Genomic DNA, 18207 nt, shown 5'->3' on the forward strand with positions numbered 1-18207 from the left:
CACGCGCATCTTGTTCTCACTCATGAGCATGAGAACAGAGAAATAACAGATGGTATGAACTCTCCATCTCACACATTCACACTTACATCACAAACTCCTGCTCATCCTCTGCCTGGAAATGATATGTTCGATTATCTGCAGGGGGACAGAAGCAGACCGATTACTAGGGGAAAGAAGTGAATTGCCCTTTAGTCCCTGAACACTGCACTCTGCCTGAGTAATGGAGTTCGACTTCTAGAGGCCTTTGCTATGGATAAAAAAAGTACTCTGAAAAGTTTGGTGGGGGAAGTGTGTAGCCACTCACGGGAGATAAGGTCAAAGCACTTCTTATCCTCTCCGCTGGGTTTAACCTGGCAGGTCAGCAGATTCAGTCTCACCGGCTGCCTGTTGGACTGGACAGAGCAGAATTACAGTAAATGACCTGCAGACAGACATAACAGAGCTCTGCCAGACTCGGCAATGAAGACTGAGAGTCGCTGGACTGGTCACTTGCCCTTTAAGGCCAAATATGTCATCAAGGTGAAGGCATTTACCTGGCTAACAAAGATGAGGCTTTGTCAAAATAGGAAGAGTGACTTGGAAGCATAAGTTAGTAGGGCTACACAATTAATCAAATTTCTAATCACAATTACAATTATGGATGCCACAATTACATAATCGTTCAAAGTGGCAATTAATTGTTCGGTGTCCACTTATGTTATTCTGTGTGTTTAAGATGTTTTTTTTTTCTACAGGTTATCTAAAGGGTTTCTCCATTGTTTTAATTTGAACAGTTTTAGTATATCATTATAATACTATGCATATTTGTACTTTTTTATTTAAAGAAGAAACAATTCCAATGTAAAGTTGACATTTGAGGCTTAATACTATTGAAAAGCAATAATAATAACAATATAATAAATTAGCAATATAATTAGCTAATTATAATAATTAGCAATATAATACAAATAATACAAATAATAATAAAAAAAAAATATATATATATATATATATATATATATATATATATATATTGGTTGGACAGTTATATATGTTCATTGAATATATATGCATTTATTTATTTTTTAATAAAAAAGTGAACAGTAAAAACCGTGAAAATATTGGCAGGGCAAAAAATTTGTTTAAATCATTGCTCAACTTATTAATTGATGAATATTCTATTTAACATAATTCTGCAACAAAATTCAATTAAACAGACTTTTAAGAATCACTAGTATTCTCAATGTTTTTTTCTTATATCTAACTCAAATCTGATAATGTTTTGCTGAAAAAAAGAAAAAAAACCTACACAATGCTCTTGGGACAAAAGCATAAGCTGGATGTAATGTGATAAAACTGATAGCTATAGCTCCATATTGGGAACAATAACAGCTATGAAGAAATACTGAGCAGTATTGCAGAAATCATACTTCAGATACAAGCAAAATGTTTCTCACTGTTATAAGAAATAACAAGTAATTTGATTTAAATTCAAAACAGGATCAACTATTTCAGTATTAACATTCAATAAATTCAATATCATGTGCAATATTAGATTTAGATTTATGCATTTAGCAGATGCTTTTATCCAAAGCGACTTACATTGCATTCAGGCTAACAATTTTGTACTATCATGTGTTCCCTGGGTATGAACCCCCAACCTTGCGCTTGATAAGCACACTGCTCTACCAGTTGAGCTACAGGAACACTATTAATGCAACAACAATGATGACTCACTGTTCTGTTACTGAATAATTAATAATAATAAGAAAATTCATTTAGTAAAACCCAAGGTGACTAAATAGAGATTAAATAGGTGGCTAAACAGAAATGCCAGCACTGCAGGAGCACTTTATGCTGATGAAACGCACAGACGTGATGGCAGAAAAGTTCTTCACATTAAAATGCTATCAGACAGGAACATGAGCACATTGCCACAGCGTCTGGAGAGCAAAATGCATTCACTCCACACGGCATCTGCTGAGCAACAGTGTCCTAACAGCAGATTGCACAAGGAAACTCATAGACCACCTGGGGCCCGGAGCATGCTGGGTCTCGTTCGTGCTAATATCATTAGTGTATGAATCAGATCACACGGGGTGCATGTTTCTATGGTAACTGGGCAGCGCTACCCCCCCCCCCCACGTTCACCTTTACACAGCGAGTGAGAGTTTTGAGTGCTACAATAAGGAAACGAAATGCCTTGAGATTATTCAACTGTGGTAGCTGTGTTGCTTCACTGTTTATATACAACAGTTTGAAAGCTACAGCTATAATTAAAAAAAAATCAGGCTTAAAAAATAATACCTTCTGTCAAAGGTAAAGTAGTACTATAATGAAACCATCATCATCATTTTAAAGCAAATATCAGCGAATTCTGTAAGCTAGCCACCGAACACATATCTTGCAGCATTACTCTGAGTAGTGTAGTACTCACTGTGGCATGGGAGATCGTGAGAATGCCATTTTTCACCGAGCACTTCCTCCTCTGCCACACCTTACGGATCCTGAGAAAGAAAATGATAATTTTCTTCCTTCGCATCTCTAAGATGATTATTATTTTGAGTGTTGAAAACAGTGTGTTTCTATTTCAAATAAACTGCAGTTATGTCTTTATTTTCTCTCTTGTTCAATGCTGTGTCCTTGCTGAAACTTTCAAATGGTAGTGTAAAGTATATGAATCTGTAAATCATTTCTAACAAATTAGCACAAATTATTTTTTATTTTGTGTGTTATGTAATTTATATTGTGTTTATTTGGCTGTCTTGAAACTTTAGAGCCTGAGAAAGCAGCGTTCAGAAGCAATGTGATAATACTGAATCAATTAATTACAGAGTAGCCAATTCCTTTAGGCACAATTAAGAGGCTATTAATAATAATAATTACATTTATATAGCAATTTTCTGCACTTAAAGAGGGGGAAATAAGTGACACTACACAGAATATTTAAAAACAACATCAGACTACATTTCCGGTCAAACTGTGAGCTCACCCATCACTCTTCTTAAACAGATAGCCCTTCTTCTCACTGCCAAACTCCTTATTACCCTGCAGCTGGTGCATACTGTAACCGCTCTGTTTGCTCTGGGAATCCTGCACATCATCACAAAAAACATTCACAATCTAATCAGTAAAGGTATCACACAATTATAGATTGGGTAAATAAAAATAATAAAAATAATAAAAGAAAACAACAGCAACAACGAGACCAAAAGTCTGAAACTACATAAAAAAATCTGGGATTTTTATTTTTCCTTAAAACCAAGAGGAAAGTTTTTTGATCTTAAACAAAGAATGTTTAAACATTATAATGTAAAATTGAGAAAAAAAAAAAAGATTAACATTTTATTCTAGCACCTAATGTACACACTATATGGTATGTGTAACAAAAATACAAAACTAAATGAAAATTAATTTTAAATGAAAATGAACAGTATTTTCAGTAGTGTTATTGGACACACCATATCTATATATATATATATATATATAAAATAAAACTAAATTGGGAAAAACAGTCTGGCAACATTAAATGTAACTTTTATGAACTTACTCTCCTAGACTTCAGTTGGAAGGCAGTGAAAATGAAAAAGGAGGAGAGGAGTCAGAAATGCAGATGTCAGATTATTATTTTTGCAGTGTGCATAGAATAAAAATAAGAGCGAGCCTAACGTTACAATATTCACAGCCACGTTCGAGGATAATACAACACAGAACATTGTTATTCAATCGAGACCAGAGACGTCCGCTTCAAATGGACATCAACTCCAAACAAAACACATAAGAGATCAAACGCTGGGCTCTACAAAAGAGCTTGTGTTGTCACTGCCTGACCCGCGTGTCCATGTTTCCTGTCTCTCATGAGAATGTGTGCACTTGCATGCAAACACTGAAAACCTACTTCACATGTCTCACAGAGGCGTTAAAAGTCATGACAACTGGACATGAAAAGCAAATTCACATCTTTAATCGTATCTATAATGTCAAGTACAGCATGTAAATACATTGGTGCATACGTTTATAGAAGGAATTGACACTACTCTGGTAAGTTACCCTTTGTCATCACTAAATCAAAGACAAAAAGCCCTCATCAAGCCATTGTGGATTAAAGGCAGAGGATAAATCAATTGCTGGTGTACCTACCTCTTTCTGGTCCAGTTGTAAAGACGATTTAATGAGGTCTCTGAGAGCTGTGAGCTGTTTTTTCTCTTCGTCCTGGGTCTGTTTTATCTGACAATACAAACTGACTGTGTTAAAATATAGGGTGAAATAAACAATATAAAACAAACACCTACTTTTTCATAGTGGTAAACACTCTTGAGAAGGCACTGCTGGTGAACCTTTATTACTTGTTCAAAAGGAACAGTTGTTTTGAGTAATACTTTATCTGTCTGAATATGAGATCATATTTCACATGTTTCTTAGACACATATATTAATTATGCTTGTCTCATGATCGCATACATAATATAATTGCAATGTTCTCACAAGTAGAGATGCATAATAATAACAGAACTAACAACAAAACAAAACAGCAAAAATAATTAAAGATTAACTAACATTATAAAGATCAGCTGCTAATTTCTCGATATACTGCTTCAACTTGTCAGCGGTTTTCAAGCCGTCCTGGAAAAAACTGAGAGAAAGCACAAGAAGAACAAATGAAAGGTTGCAAGGTGTTCGTTCAACACTACATGTGCTACTGTTGAATAGTTTGGGGTCAGTACTGGTGAGTTCACCAGACACGAATAGTGCGTCTGGAGCGAGTGATTTCAATGTTAAGTCAATGCAAAGCGTGAATAGACAACATGCGGCCATTTCGCGCGAATGATGTGGCGCGAATTGAGCGTTTCGAGCGTTTTGATGCGCAAAACGTGATGTTCGCATGAAACGCGCAAGTTGAAAAATCTGAAATCTGGCTAAATTTCGCGCCACGTTAACCAATCAGGAGCTTGCTCTTGTAGTGACGTGATTACGACGCAGCGAGTGGAGGGAAAATCAGAAACAACAATGGAGGACAAACTTATCATTGCTGTATGTGCATACCCGGAGCTGTATGATACTTCTTCATACTTTTATATTTTTGGAATGTTTCTGAAATAAGCTCATCAAAGCCTGCATTTATTTAATAAAAAAATAGTAATATAGTGAAATATTATAAAACTTTAATTAACTGTTTTATATTTTAATATATTTTAAAATAAAGCTACATTTTCAGCTTTTTTGTGGAAATTGGGATACATTTTCATGATGAATAGAAAGTTTTTTGAACAATTACTTGAAATTGAATACTTCTGTAACATTATAAATGCCTTTACTGTCACTTTTTTAAAAAAAAAACTTTTACCAACCCCAAACCTTTGAACGGTAGAGTACATTTAATAACTGTGTGCAATTTTAAACTCTTTGAATATATTATATCTCTACTTCACACCATAAATTCTGATAATGAACTAATCTAGGAGAATATTCTTAGGAATTCTTTAGGAATTACAGGAATCGAAGACACTCACTTGCACTGTGCGTGATAATACTTGATGAGATTCTGCAGGAGATCCACTCCCTTCTTGGTCTTAATCTCATTCACTTTGATCAGGTACTGTTGGGAACCATAAACAATATAGACACGTGTGTGTTAATAGAAAAATACAATGACACTGCACGCTTCTAAACACACACACAGACATGATTTGAAGTGGTTAAAAGCTGTTTTATTTGATTGATGTGGCCATTGGAACCTATTTTGTTTGATGATTAAATGGTTTGCACTTCGTAATTAAGCATTAAATTGTTGATATAATTTTTGTGCTATCTTGAAAATGAATAAATGCTCTACTGCAGACCTGATCTCTAGATCAATTCAGCTTGGAGATATATGTGTGTATAAGAAATGTATAAAACATATATATAAAACAGCAAAATGTCATGTAAAATTATGTTAAACATAACACTGGACTGATATCCTAGTATGTCTATGCTGCATATTCTGCACCTGAATATACAAAGCCTAATGTTGTTTGACTCATGAATATTAATCAGGTTATGTGAATGGATAGTTCAGCAATGTTACCTAGCAACTTCAGAAAAGTCTAATTAATATTCATTATATTCACAACTCTGCTATGCCATGATGTCTCGAGCCGCCACTTCAAAACTTGCTCCAGAGCTTCTGAGTGAAAAATGAATGCAGCTGAAAATCTCCTGGCCTTTCACAACACCACAAGTGAGAGAAGATATCATGGCAGAATAAAACAAGAGACAAACTGAAGTTGCTGAGCAATCCAAACTACCATCATGTTTATTATTCTTGGAAGGAACGAGGAATAAAGAGACAGACAGTATTCATTTTCACAAGCCCACACACCTCACACATCTGCAGCTGAAAGATCCTCCGCTCTTTCTCCATCTCTTCTGCGATCTCTGCGCCGGTGATCTCTGTACGGATCATGCCGTGCTGCTTGGCATGTTCCCTCTTCTCCTTCTCGATCTTTGTGCTACAATCAAAATGACGACAGAGAAACAACAAGCTTCATTTCAGTTAGAGGTTACCGCAAGTAGCACTTTCTCTATGATGATGATATATTGTTGTATCTGAGCATAGCCATAAAACAGCTGTATATCACTACATTAAACAATGTTTTGAATACTAAGACAGAAAAATATAAGCACACAGTAACGATACTTACAACTTGGTCTCGTAGTCTTTCCAGGCCTTGTCGAAAGGCTTTTTAAGATCCTGTGATGGAGGAAATAAAATCAAAAGTGCAGGAAGCGATTAGGTTTACTGTGCAGCGCTACAGAGCATTTGTTAAACTGAACACATTGTTATACACTATAAAGCATCAAAGAAATCATCCACATTTTAAGAAATCTATTCTAAAAACTTACTTCAGAAATGTTTAGTAGTGATTGATACGCACTGTAGTAATGCAACAGCTTGATTAGATTTTCCCGCTCTCAGAAAGCGATTCTCTGGACTTAATGACATTATTCACTTTGCTACTACCCAAATGTTCATCTACTCAAATAATAATTGATCATGAAACACACAGATGTTTTGGCTAAGTCCTTTTTGAGGTATAGAAAGAGCATATGCATAAGCATAAATTTGTTTATGGCATGAATATATTCATAAAGCTGAAGCAGAATCCAGAAGATTACAGCGGTTTATGCTTCTACATATAACTCTGAGCATGAAGAGATCTCCCTCGGTGCTGTTCTGCACTTTTATGCAGTTTGTCATTCATGTTTCTAGTTTTAAGAGTTCCCATCTATTATGCTGTTTTACACATCAAATGAAGCTGGAAGTAAATTTTGAAAATGTAGAAACTGAACGCACAGTAAATTTAGATTTACATTTTTTTATATATTACATTTTACGTGTGTGTGTGTGTGTGTGTGTATATATATATATATATACATTTTTTTTTTATTTAATTTTTTATATATATATATTTTTTATATATTAAAATTAAATATATATATATATTTTAATAAATAATATATATATATATATATTTTAATAAATAATATATATATATATATATATATATATATATATATATATATATATATATATATATATAAAATAAAATATATGTATATTAAAATATATATTTTTTTATTTTATTTAAATAAATGTTATGTATTTAATTTAATTTTTTATTTTATATATTTTTTATATATTAAATTTTACGTGTGTGTATATATATATATGTGTTTGTGAAAGACATATAAATGTGTTTGTGAAAGAATGTGTGAGAGTGTGTGTGTGTGTGTGTGTGTGTGTGTGTGTATGTATAACACTATATCCACTATATTGAGTTCTGCAGTAATTTTGTGTTTTGTCTCCATTTCCTCATACTCACTCTCTGAGGAACACATAAAGGAATTGGTGTAGGTGCATTTTAATGGTTTATGAAGCATCTGTGCGTCCAGTGCGAGAAAGATTTGAGAGAGAGCTGATAATGTCCTCCAGGGACTGCACTTATACCCTTCAAACGCCTCTGCCTCTGTCAATAAGGACTTTAGAGAAGGGTTTCGTTTTCGCTGAGTAAGGGGTTGAAAGAAAGGGAGGGACAAAGTATGAGCGAGATAAGAGAGTAAGAGAGAAAGAAAGGGGGCTGGTAGGTATGTATCCTCCGTCTACTGAGCAAAAAAAAGTGAAGCCTCATCACTTCCATTTAGAAATTCAGCTGATGCTGCAGAGGCTCTTAGCCTGGGTCATGCTAAAGTGAAAACAATCAGACAGCCTTTCCAAAACCGTTCAGCATGAGGCAGCCCTACACTTAGTGGAAGTCATTTTCACAGTCACTACATGTTTGCATTCAAGCCTGAGACATCAACAAGCAGCTGACAGGAATGGTCAGTCTGATGTCTGAGCTCTTTACCCAGTCAACCAGTAATCGCTTCAAACCAACTGAGTCAGAGGGCTTTAAACGCTCCAGCACTGTTTACTAGCGCTTACAGTGGTCATTCCTTCAGCACTATGCTTCATAGAGGACAGTGGCGTGGAGAACCCTGTAATTTAACTCCAACCAGATTTACAGTGTTTGTTTCTTGGTCCAGTGGGATTCATTTAAGGCAGGTATATGGAGCAGTAAATCAGGGTGTTTCTCAGAGGGGGCCTTTCCAATCAGTTTAGTCCAGAGACTAAAGGGATGTTAATCTTACCCCCTTCACTCCCTTCAGATCTCCTTTGAGCAGAGAGTCCAGGGTGAAGATGACATTGTGACTGAGACTCTGGAGCTGAGGAGGAGAACCAGTCCAGAGATCATTAATCTTGAACTAAAATAAAGACTTAGAAAATAATGCAGAATAAAACTAAATAAAAGCCCTCACCAGGTTCTTGAGGAGAGCGGCCAGTTCCTTGATAAGGCCGGAGAACTTGATGAAGGCTGTCCCCAGATCAGAGTTATCTCTGCTGATGAAGTTGCTGCCAAACTTGTCCAGTGCCTGCCCATAGATCTCTTCATTCTGCACATGCTCTGTAGAGAATAAGAACAAATCATGCATATTATTATAGGATTGGAATATACTTTTAATAACATTTAAAGGTGAGTGTGTAGTGTATGGACCAATCACCAACGTAATTGCAAAAATTATTATTTGTATAGCACCTTTCATTAATTACATACAATTACATACAATATAAGCCATTAGATTAAAAACATAAATTAATTTAACTGTCGATATTTCTGAAGCAGATTGTGCATGTCACAGATGAATTAAAAGGTCGCAGACAGATCTAAACACGAGCAAATTCAGTTCAACATAGAATAAAAGCCCCACGCCAAGTGTCGAGCGCTCAGGTATTAATCATCAGGAGCCGATTAGAGTGCTTACTATACAGTCACATCTGATTAAACAGGATCGTGACACAGAGGCCACCTGCAACGCACACAGCAAAGAGTCGATAACACAGCGGGACACAGCCGGTTTACATCCTCTCTGTCAGTAATGCTCTATACTCGGTAGCACAACATGCAACACACAACTTCCACTTCAGGAAGACATCATTCCACACTTTCCACTTCAGGAAGACATCATTCCACACTTTCCACTTCAGGAAGACATCAGGAGCAGAGTGATGTGCGTCAGGAGCGGCTGCATTCAGCTGGAGCTGGTGTGATTGCATTCACAAACCCAACAAGAGACATTCTGCTGGCATTGGCTGAATCATGAGAGGGATGTCTCTGCATTGCCGAAGAGGTTCAGAGGACGAGCGCTCTCCAAGGATTACTGAGGTGATACAGAGGTCAGCCAATCAAGCACTGCGGCTCACAAGAGGAAGTCATACTCGTACATAAAAACATCACTTTAAATCCCCACATGTAGACCCAGTCATGTTCAGAATGAGCTTACCAATCTCACCCAAATGCATGCACTTCCACTCAAAAGACTGGACAGATATTATATATGTATATATTTTATACTAGAAATAACACAAAAAGCATTTACTATTGCTGAAAGGTGTTCTAATAATACAATTATTATAAATAGTACAATGTTAGGATTGCTGCTGTTAATAATAATCATCGTCATAATCATAATTTGGCCTCAGTCAAATGCAGTTCTAAAGATTTGTTTGTGTGTTAAAAGGTTGACCCTTTAATTATAATAAACTCATAACAAGGTTGCTGATCAAACAGCACAAGGCCCAAAGACGTCCATCTGCATGCCGCTGTAGCACTGCTTTTATCATCTTTTGTAGGTTTTTTTGATGATTTTATAGTCTAGTCGTCCAATGTGACCCATCTCTAGGTCACACAGCAGCAGAACACATTTGTCTGTCCTGTTTTAGAGTGCTAAATATACTTCTATCCACACACTGTTTGGTTCTCAGTCTCTAACCCAGATCCCAACCTTGCATATGTCAACGTCTTTGTCAATTTCAGAACCACCAGAGATGCCCGAGTGTAAATATTAGGCATTAGGAAGCCTTGATCAAACACGCTCTGACATTTGGCATCTGGACTGTGTGCTTGGCCAATAGGAGAGGAATGACATTGAGTTACAAGCTGATAAAGGGCAGAGAAGGGCCTGGATGAGCCAAACCACAACCAAACCACAATATCAGACTCATTAGATGGTCTGGAGGATTTCCTGACCTTTCATGCTGATTTACCCTAGAGGGCATGTAAGCATTTGAGTTTCCCTAGATGGAATGGGGGAGAGACTGTAGTAAGACGCCAGTGAAAAATAAGTGCTATGGAAAATCATGTTTCCATGGTAACAGCGACTTCTCACTTCAGGATTGTTGGTTAAAGTAGTACTTCAACAGGAATTTGTCAATGAAACAAGTTGAAAATCAGTTTGACCTTTTTTTTTTTCTTTTTTTTTTACAGCCACACATTTTATCAAAATTTTACTGGAAATTTTGAATCATATTTTAATATTTCCAGAATTACTGTTGAAGAGCTGGGTCAAAACTCACCTTGACCCGAGTTGTAGATGGCTTTGACGGATTTCTTGACCTTTTGTAAAGCTGTTCGGTCCTGGTCCAAAGCCTGGAGAGCCAGACAAAAAGAGAAGAGAAGAGGATGGTTATGAAACACTGCTAAAAAAGGTCTGTGATTCATTTATGATTCATGATCTTTGAATTCCAGAGGAACTGCATCAACGGCCACACCTCAAGAGGCAAAAGGAAATATTGGGAATCTCATAATCACAATGGGACCATAACAACACATTAGATGCAGAGGCTTGGAAGCATTTCCAATACTCATGGATATTCCCTGAGACCAAATTTAGAACTAGAGGAACAGAATAACAGCTTTTACCCTTGTGAATCGCAATATTTAAACATCAAATGTTATGCTGATTAAAAATAATTCATCTAACTAATAAACTAAATCAACATTTAGTTACGGTAACAACAGCCAAGTATGGTGACCCATACTCAAAATTTGTGCTCTGCATTTAACCCACCCAAAGTGCACACACACACACACACAGCAGTGAACACACACACACCGTGAACACACACCCGGAGCAGTGGGCAGCCATTTATGCTGCGGGACCCAGGGAGCCCAGGGGGTTCAATGCCTTGCTCAAGGGCACCTCAGTCATGCTATTGCTGCCCGGGATTCGAACCCACAACCCTAGGGTTAAAAAGTGAAAGTGACGTGACATTCAGCCAAATATAGTGACCCATACTCAGAATTCGTGCTCTGAATTTAACCCTTCCAAAGTGCACACACACAGCAGTGAACATACACAAACCGTGAACACACACCCAGAGCAGTGGGCAGCCATTTATGCTGCGGCACCCAGGGAGCAGTAGGGGGTTCGATGCCTTCCTCAAGGGCACCTAAGTCGTGGTATTGCCGGCCCAGGATTCGAACCCACAACCCTAGGGTTAGGAGTCAAACTCTCTAACTACTATGCCAGGACTTTCCCATTAGGCAAGATATCCTCAGACAAGACAGCCTGGATTGGCAAAATTGATGGATAATAAGCACACAAGCCATCATATCAGTGACAGACTCTTGACATGCAGTTTCCTAGCAACCGCGCCGGCACGAGAACGGGGAGAGCCCCTCGACCGCACTTCACTGTCACAGGGTGGATATCATTTCAAAAATCAAAACTGCTGTGAAACCGAGAGCGTAGTAAACAGGACATGACCCTAAGTATCTCAGCTCATGGAAATCTCTTCAAATATGTTGATACATAACAGTAAACAACAGGGTGTCAACGAATCCTGTTTCCTCCAAGCAGCCCAGTGACCTTTTACCTATTTGTTTCTGTCTTTAAAAGAAAGGAACCATATATGAACTACTGGGAAAAGGAAATATGTGAATTCTTTGGTTTACTCTTTTACATGCTTTGATCTTGTGTCCCTCCTCCCTCTTTGATTGTATCACATGTGCGTCTCTTTCGATGAAGGGGAAATTATGCAAGTGTACGTAATATAGACAAACGGACTCAGAGCAATTAACTTGTTATCACTGGAATAAGCAAAAAAAAAAACACTTTTGGAAAAAAAAAAAAATTACTAATTGAATTTGTTAGTCATGGGAAAGCAGATGATTCAATGCATTCATTGGACATGAACAACAGGCTTTGCCATTCATAATGCATTGCATACCAGTCCTCTGACAGATGTGTGTCCTAACAGCCACAGCTACCAACATAAACGCACCCCTCCCAAACACACACACACACCCAAACATACCCCAAAATAATGTGTCTTTAAAGAAGCCCTGCAATGGTGATTAATGAGAAAGACGGGGCTTAAGGCCACAGTTTTCAAAGCAAATCCCTCGACATTGACGACAGCTCTCTGAAAATAAAAAGTACAGGGAAAGGAGTCTTCAACATTTTCAAAGGCCTTGTTGATTTTTGATACTGTACATTAGTGGTCGACCGATATTGTTTTTTTGACAGCCAATGCCAATACCTTGGAAAGCAGGGGGGCCGATAGCCAATATAAAGTCAATATATTTTAATTAATATTTAAGAAATTTGTAATAATTTGACAATATATTAATGGACTAAGTTTGCAAGGTTTGTGAAATTAAATGTTCATTAGTCATTTAAAGTCTTTTTTAAATGATAAATGCGTATTTGCGTAATGCTGACGGCAAACAACAAAGTATTATAATGTTTGCCTGTATACATTAAGTCCCTTGTTTAACCGTTCTATCTGATTATTATACAGACTTAACTTAACTATTAATGACGACAGTAAACAAGAGGGAGAATATGAGCTCAGCTGTGTGCACTCATGCACTGCCTTTCTCAGCCCCATCAAAATAAAAGTCCCTGCATCGAACACATCGGCCAAGCAGAAAAACTTATCGGCCGATGCCGGATATTTAAAAAAATATGCCAAATATCGGCCGATATATCGGTCGACCACTACTGTACATATCAATTTACTACCAAATGAATGCATTAACATACTTTATCATGAATTGTGAAGTAATTAAAATAATCATTATTCATGAGTGATAGATGAATACTACTCTTACCTGAATAAATAATAATAATAATGCCATTTAGCAGTGCAAATAAGTACTTATTTAATTGACTCATTAAATTAAAAGTGACAGTAAAGATGTTTTAGATGTTTCTATTTCAAATAAATGTTGTTTCTATTTTTGTTTTTAATTTTTTTAAATAAGCTTTCTATTCATCAAAATAGCCTGAAAAATAAACATATTGCTGTTTACGAAAAACATGTTTTTTATTTATAATAAAAGGATCCGTTTTCTTTAGCAGCAAATCTAGCCATTTTAAATATGAAAAAATGACAAAAACAGCACATTTTATACTGATTGTGGTTGAGTTGCCAGGAAAAACCCTGACAGGAAACAAGTCATTTCTAATCCAGTCTGTAGGCTGATGTGCTGCTATATGTTTAGAGATGAGTTGTGCTTCTATAAATCCTCCTACAGTGAACACAAGGCACGCAGAGGAAGAGAAATAATGAGCATTTGGACAGCTGTGGCACACTGATCAAGAACCTGTGGTGATGAAATAGTATTTCTGAGCCGCTCATGTGATAAATGATTTCCCTCTGAGACCATTCTCTTATTTTCTTGCAGCTATGTTTGGACATTGGTCCACCAAAAGGGGCTGTCCACTGTGGTCCAGAGCGACACAGACTCGCCAGGTCAAAACTCTTCAGAGCTTTTTTTATCCCCGGTCATTTCCCGTTATTTCATTGTTATGAGCTACAACATCCTGTAGCTATATACCAGGATTTAAAGGAACTTCGGGAAACATTGTAAATGGAAAGAAGCATTAACAAACCATTATATCGTTTGTAAAAGCAAACAGAAAATCATTTTCAGTAATGCACTTAGCATACAGCACCACAATCAAACATTTCAAAGGCAACTGTCAAACACTTTCCACAAAGTCTAACTAAACATTGCATGTGTTAGCAGCATACAATTGCAATATTTGATAGCGATAATTTTTCATTTTTGAAAGAAGTCACTTTTGCTGACAAAGGCTGCATTTATTTATTCAAGATTGTGAAATGTTATTAAAATGTAAAGTGCCTATTTTCTATTTAATATTTTAAATATCATTTATTTTTGTGTTAGCAAAGCTGAATTTTCACATGTCTTCAGTGTCACACGATCCTCCAGAAATCATTCTTATTATTAAACATTTCTTATTTTTATCAATGTTGAAAAGAGTTGTGCTGTTTAATATTTTTGTGGAAACCAGGCAATTGTTTTTACAGGATTCCTAATGAATAGAAATAAATAATAAAAAGATGAAAAATAACGGCATTTTTTATAAAGAAAATGTATGTACCATTTCAGTTACCCTGTAAGCATGAAGTATCAGTCTTCTGATGTATGACCAAGAGGATAATATCGTTACACAACTTATTACAACAATCTAACCACATCCTCAAATGGTCTTGTAGACTATTAGGCATGACCACATGAACAGAAGAGTGAATCAGAGCATTGCAGCGATGGTAAAGCTCAGCCTGTGACATTGATGTGACTATTATGACTATTATGATCTGGATAATCTCTCAACCTTATGAGATTGAACCACCTTAAGTCAAATTTATCTGCTTTATACAGTTGACATTATCCTTAAATAATATAATTTACAAGTACAGATTTATATACAGTAGCCAAAATTCCACTTACATCAAACTGACAAGGGCTGACCAGATATTCTAAAAAAAAAATGCACCTTCTGCGTTCCATTGAGGAGGGAAAGTCATACAAAACGACATGAAGGTGAGTAAACAGTGCCAGAAATGTCATTTCTTAGTGAACTATTTCCTTTCCGGTCAATCAGCTCCTTGATTTGTATGCATTTCTGTTAGTTCAACACCATCTGGATCCAGAAGAGAGACCAAAAATGAAATACAACACTATAGTTATTATACAGACAGAAAATTAACTGTCCTTTTGAGAACAAATGCAACATGACACTCTCAATAAAGTATTACTTTATTTTTACCTAAAGTTCCATGACTAAGCAATTTGCCTCTTTATGGCAGGATAGACGTCAGTAACGTGCTAATACTACAATACCCACAACAAACCATGACCTTCTGTTCACCCACTCAACCGATGGGCATCGCTGAGCCTTTGGCTCTCTTCCTGGACTGCTCAGTAATCCCAGCCTAAATTGAAACCACCTTTCATGATACTATCTCAAAACCCGTCAAATAATGTTTTTGGCCGGGGCAAAAAAGAAGGAAACAATAAACTGAAGAAAAGACCTAACCTCGCACACCAGTCATCTAGACAAATCTCGGAGCTGTAGGTCCCTCAGAAACAAGATACTGGTGGAAAAACAGTGCTGTAATACACTTTTAATGCCGCTCAAAGCAACCACTATCCATTAAATTCACACTACGAACAACCAGATCGATAATGGACTTTATCAAGATAGCCAATCGAGAAGACTATCACCGGCCTGCCAAGCAAGAAAAGACACTCTCGATACAGCCTGCCAAAAAGGTCTTTTACTAGAAAACTTTTCCAGGACTTGAACACACTGCCATGTGCACATTTAGGTCAGGAGAGACCTGCACCAGCTATCAGCCACAAGAAACATGAACTCCTTAAGGAATTACTTCTCGCTGCCAAGCCAAAGCCAGCAGACTTGACTGGGACTGTGGAGAGGCAAGGGAAAGAACTCAGGCCAACAGTTCATGGGGTTTATGAGTCAGAACTGCAGGCCAAGGGGTGATCCAACTTTATTCTGTCTGTTTTTATTACAATGACTGTGGAATAAAAAGATACAAATGACCGGGAGAAACGCAATGGAAACACTACATGAAGTCAACACCCCGATCGCTAAGCCACCGAACATCCACAGGCCTGGCATGCACCACTCCAGCGCTGGCACTGATTTCAATCTGTGGCTCTAAAATGAGAAGAACATGCAGGTCATTGTGTAAATTGTGATCTGTTTTGGTTCGTATCCATGGCGACGGGCCCCTGATACTCACGCAGAATGCTAGGTATGCCTTTGGTTCTGAGGATTCCATGTTCTGTCCAAGTCTGATTAATAAAACACAGACACACACATGTAAACACACTGACACAAAGACCATACAGAGAGAGCCAGGTGGAAGCTCTCGTGGGACTGGGGGTCTACGCTTAGAAAAATACTGGGTAACTAAAACCTCTCAAATCTGACAGATGTCGGAGTGCAGGACATATTCATTACCAGCCCATATTCAAGATTTTGTAAATTACTACTGGAGATGTCAGTTGATGCATATTTTTACATTTAAATGATGCATTTTTTGTCAAATTAACCACTGAATTATTAAAAAAATCATTGCACATTGATGTTTTTTTTTATTTTAGAATTCAATGGTATGTCATCAAATATTTCTTTATCTGATTACATTTTTTATTAAAGTATATGAAAGAAACTTCTATCAAGTAAATTTTTGTAAATCCCACCATGCATCATTCAAGAGACGTTTTCATGTTTTTGCCAAACACTGGCTGCATTAATTTGACCAAGCATACAGTAACATTGTGAAATATTATTAACATTTAAAACAAATGCTTTATATATTAATATACTTTGAAATAAGTTATTTAATCTAAAACTAAAATGGTCTTCTATATATTTTATGCATTAGTGGTGACAGTCTGAGGTGAGGTGTTCGGTTAACCCGGAAGGCTGGTAAAGAAGACTATGTCCATGCTTGAGAGTGCGTCTGGTGACCTCAACGCAAGGACACGAGGCGCGGCATGCTGTCTCTCCCTCAGCTGCTGCATGCACATCCCGCTGAGCTCGGCCCGGGACAGTTCTCAAATGACAGACACACAGCAAAATCACACAGCAGCGGAGCCAGAGCCAACAGGAGCAGCACTATTATTCTGCTGACTAACACTAAGCAGCCGCTGTTCAGTAATCACAGACTGCTACTTCTGACTGATAATGACATAACCACCAGCTAAACGCTCAGTGTAGTCTAAGATGTTGACATTTATTTTACATTTTGAATCAGTGTCTGAAAACTGCTTTGACTACCTCTTTATGTGTTTTGCAAGCTGCAACAATGCTATAAGTCCTTTCACACCAAGGACAACCATAATGACAACCGTAATAAAGTTGTTGATTTTTTAATAATGGTTCTAACTCTATAAGAATAGTCCACACCACAACAATAATGACAAAGATGATTGATATCGTTGATATATATGATTTTTTTCCAGCTGATCAATGATAAAAACACTGAGAGCCAATCAGAATGCACCTGACTTTTAAAGCAGCAGATGACATAACTGCAGCATGTGCTTATAATAAACATAACATTATTGTGCATTGGTGTGGATGCTAGTGTAGTTATCTTTCTTGGAGTAAACAAGCGTCAAGTGGCAGTCCAAACGGAAATGAGCAACTGAATCTATTCATTGTCCACAGAACAGACAAATCAGAATCAGAGAGCCACATTAGTAAGTGATTTCCTTGATATAACTTAACAAATTAATGCTGTTATAAAAAAGGAAGCTACAATTTATCACCACTCAAGTCGGTGCCGATGCTGTAATCGTGCTTTATATCGATTTGTAAAAGGTAATTAGTATAGCCATTCTTCAAGGCTAAATTCGAATTAAATTGAAAGACCACCTAGAGGATAATTACATAGTTTTTTTTTTATAAAAGCATCTGCTATATAAATACATGTAAATTCACATCAAAAGAAGCAGATTTAACAGCTCAGCCTTCTCCTGAAAACATAATGCTGTGAAAAATGGAAATCTGTTCTGCA

At 36.9% G+C, this 18207-nt stretch overlaps 2 protein-coding genes across 6 annotated transcripts in view; one reads left to right on the top strand and one right to left on the bottom strand.

Annotated features, from left to right (window-relative positions):
* Positions 1–18207, top strand: part of LOC113118562 (nuclear receptor-binding protein 2-like) — a 465395-nt gene that overhangs the window by 63857 nt on the left and 383331 nt on the right. The gene's annotated exons all lie outside the window — the stretch shown is intronic.
* The window catches only part of LOC113118444 (arf-GAP with SH3 domain, ANK repeat and PH domain-containing protein 1-like), a 39246-nt gene that overhangs the window by 12766 nt on the left and 8273 nt on the right, over positions 1–18207 (bottom strand). For 3 of the 5 annotated variants that reach the window (XM_026287632.1, XM_026287610.1, XM_026287650.1), the window contains 13 exons: positions 10912–10984; positions 8817–8962; positions 8649–8723; positions 6662–6711; positions 6340–6469; positions 5489–5574; positions 4536–4611; positions 4120–4206; positions 3530–3538; positions 2972–3072; positions 2417–2486; positions 305–392; positions 87–135 (listed from right to left, as the gene is read on the bottom strand). In XM_026287632.1, the coding sequence (XP_026143417.1) occupies positions 87–135; positions 305–392; positions 2417–2486; positions 2972–3072; positions 3530–3538; positions 4120–4206; positions 4536–4611; positions 5489–5574; positions 6340–6469; positions 6662–6711; positions 8649–8723; positions 8817–8962; positions 10912–10984 (1040 nt within the window). The remainder of the gene's footprint in view (positions 1–86; positions 136–304; positions 393–2416; positions 2487–2971; positions 3073–3529; positions 3539–4119; positions 4207–4535; positions 4612–5488; positions 5575–6339; positions 6470–6661; positions 6712–8648; positions 8724–8816; positions 8963–10911; positions 10985–18207) is intronic. The other 2 variants (XM_026287642.1, XM_026287620.1) reach the window with 1 other exon arrangement.

The sequence above is a fragment of the Carassius auratus genome, chromosome 2, assembly GCF_003368295.1.
Source record: "Carassius auratus strain Wakin chromosome 2, ASM336829v1, whole genome shotgun sequence".
NCBI classification, from domain to species: domain Eukaryota; kingdom Metazoa; phylum Chordata; class Actinopteri; order Cypriniformes; family Cyprinidae; genus Carassius; species Carassius auratus.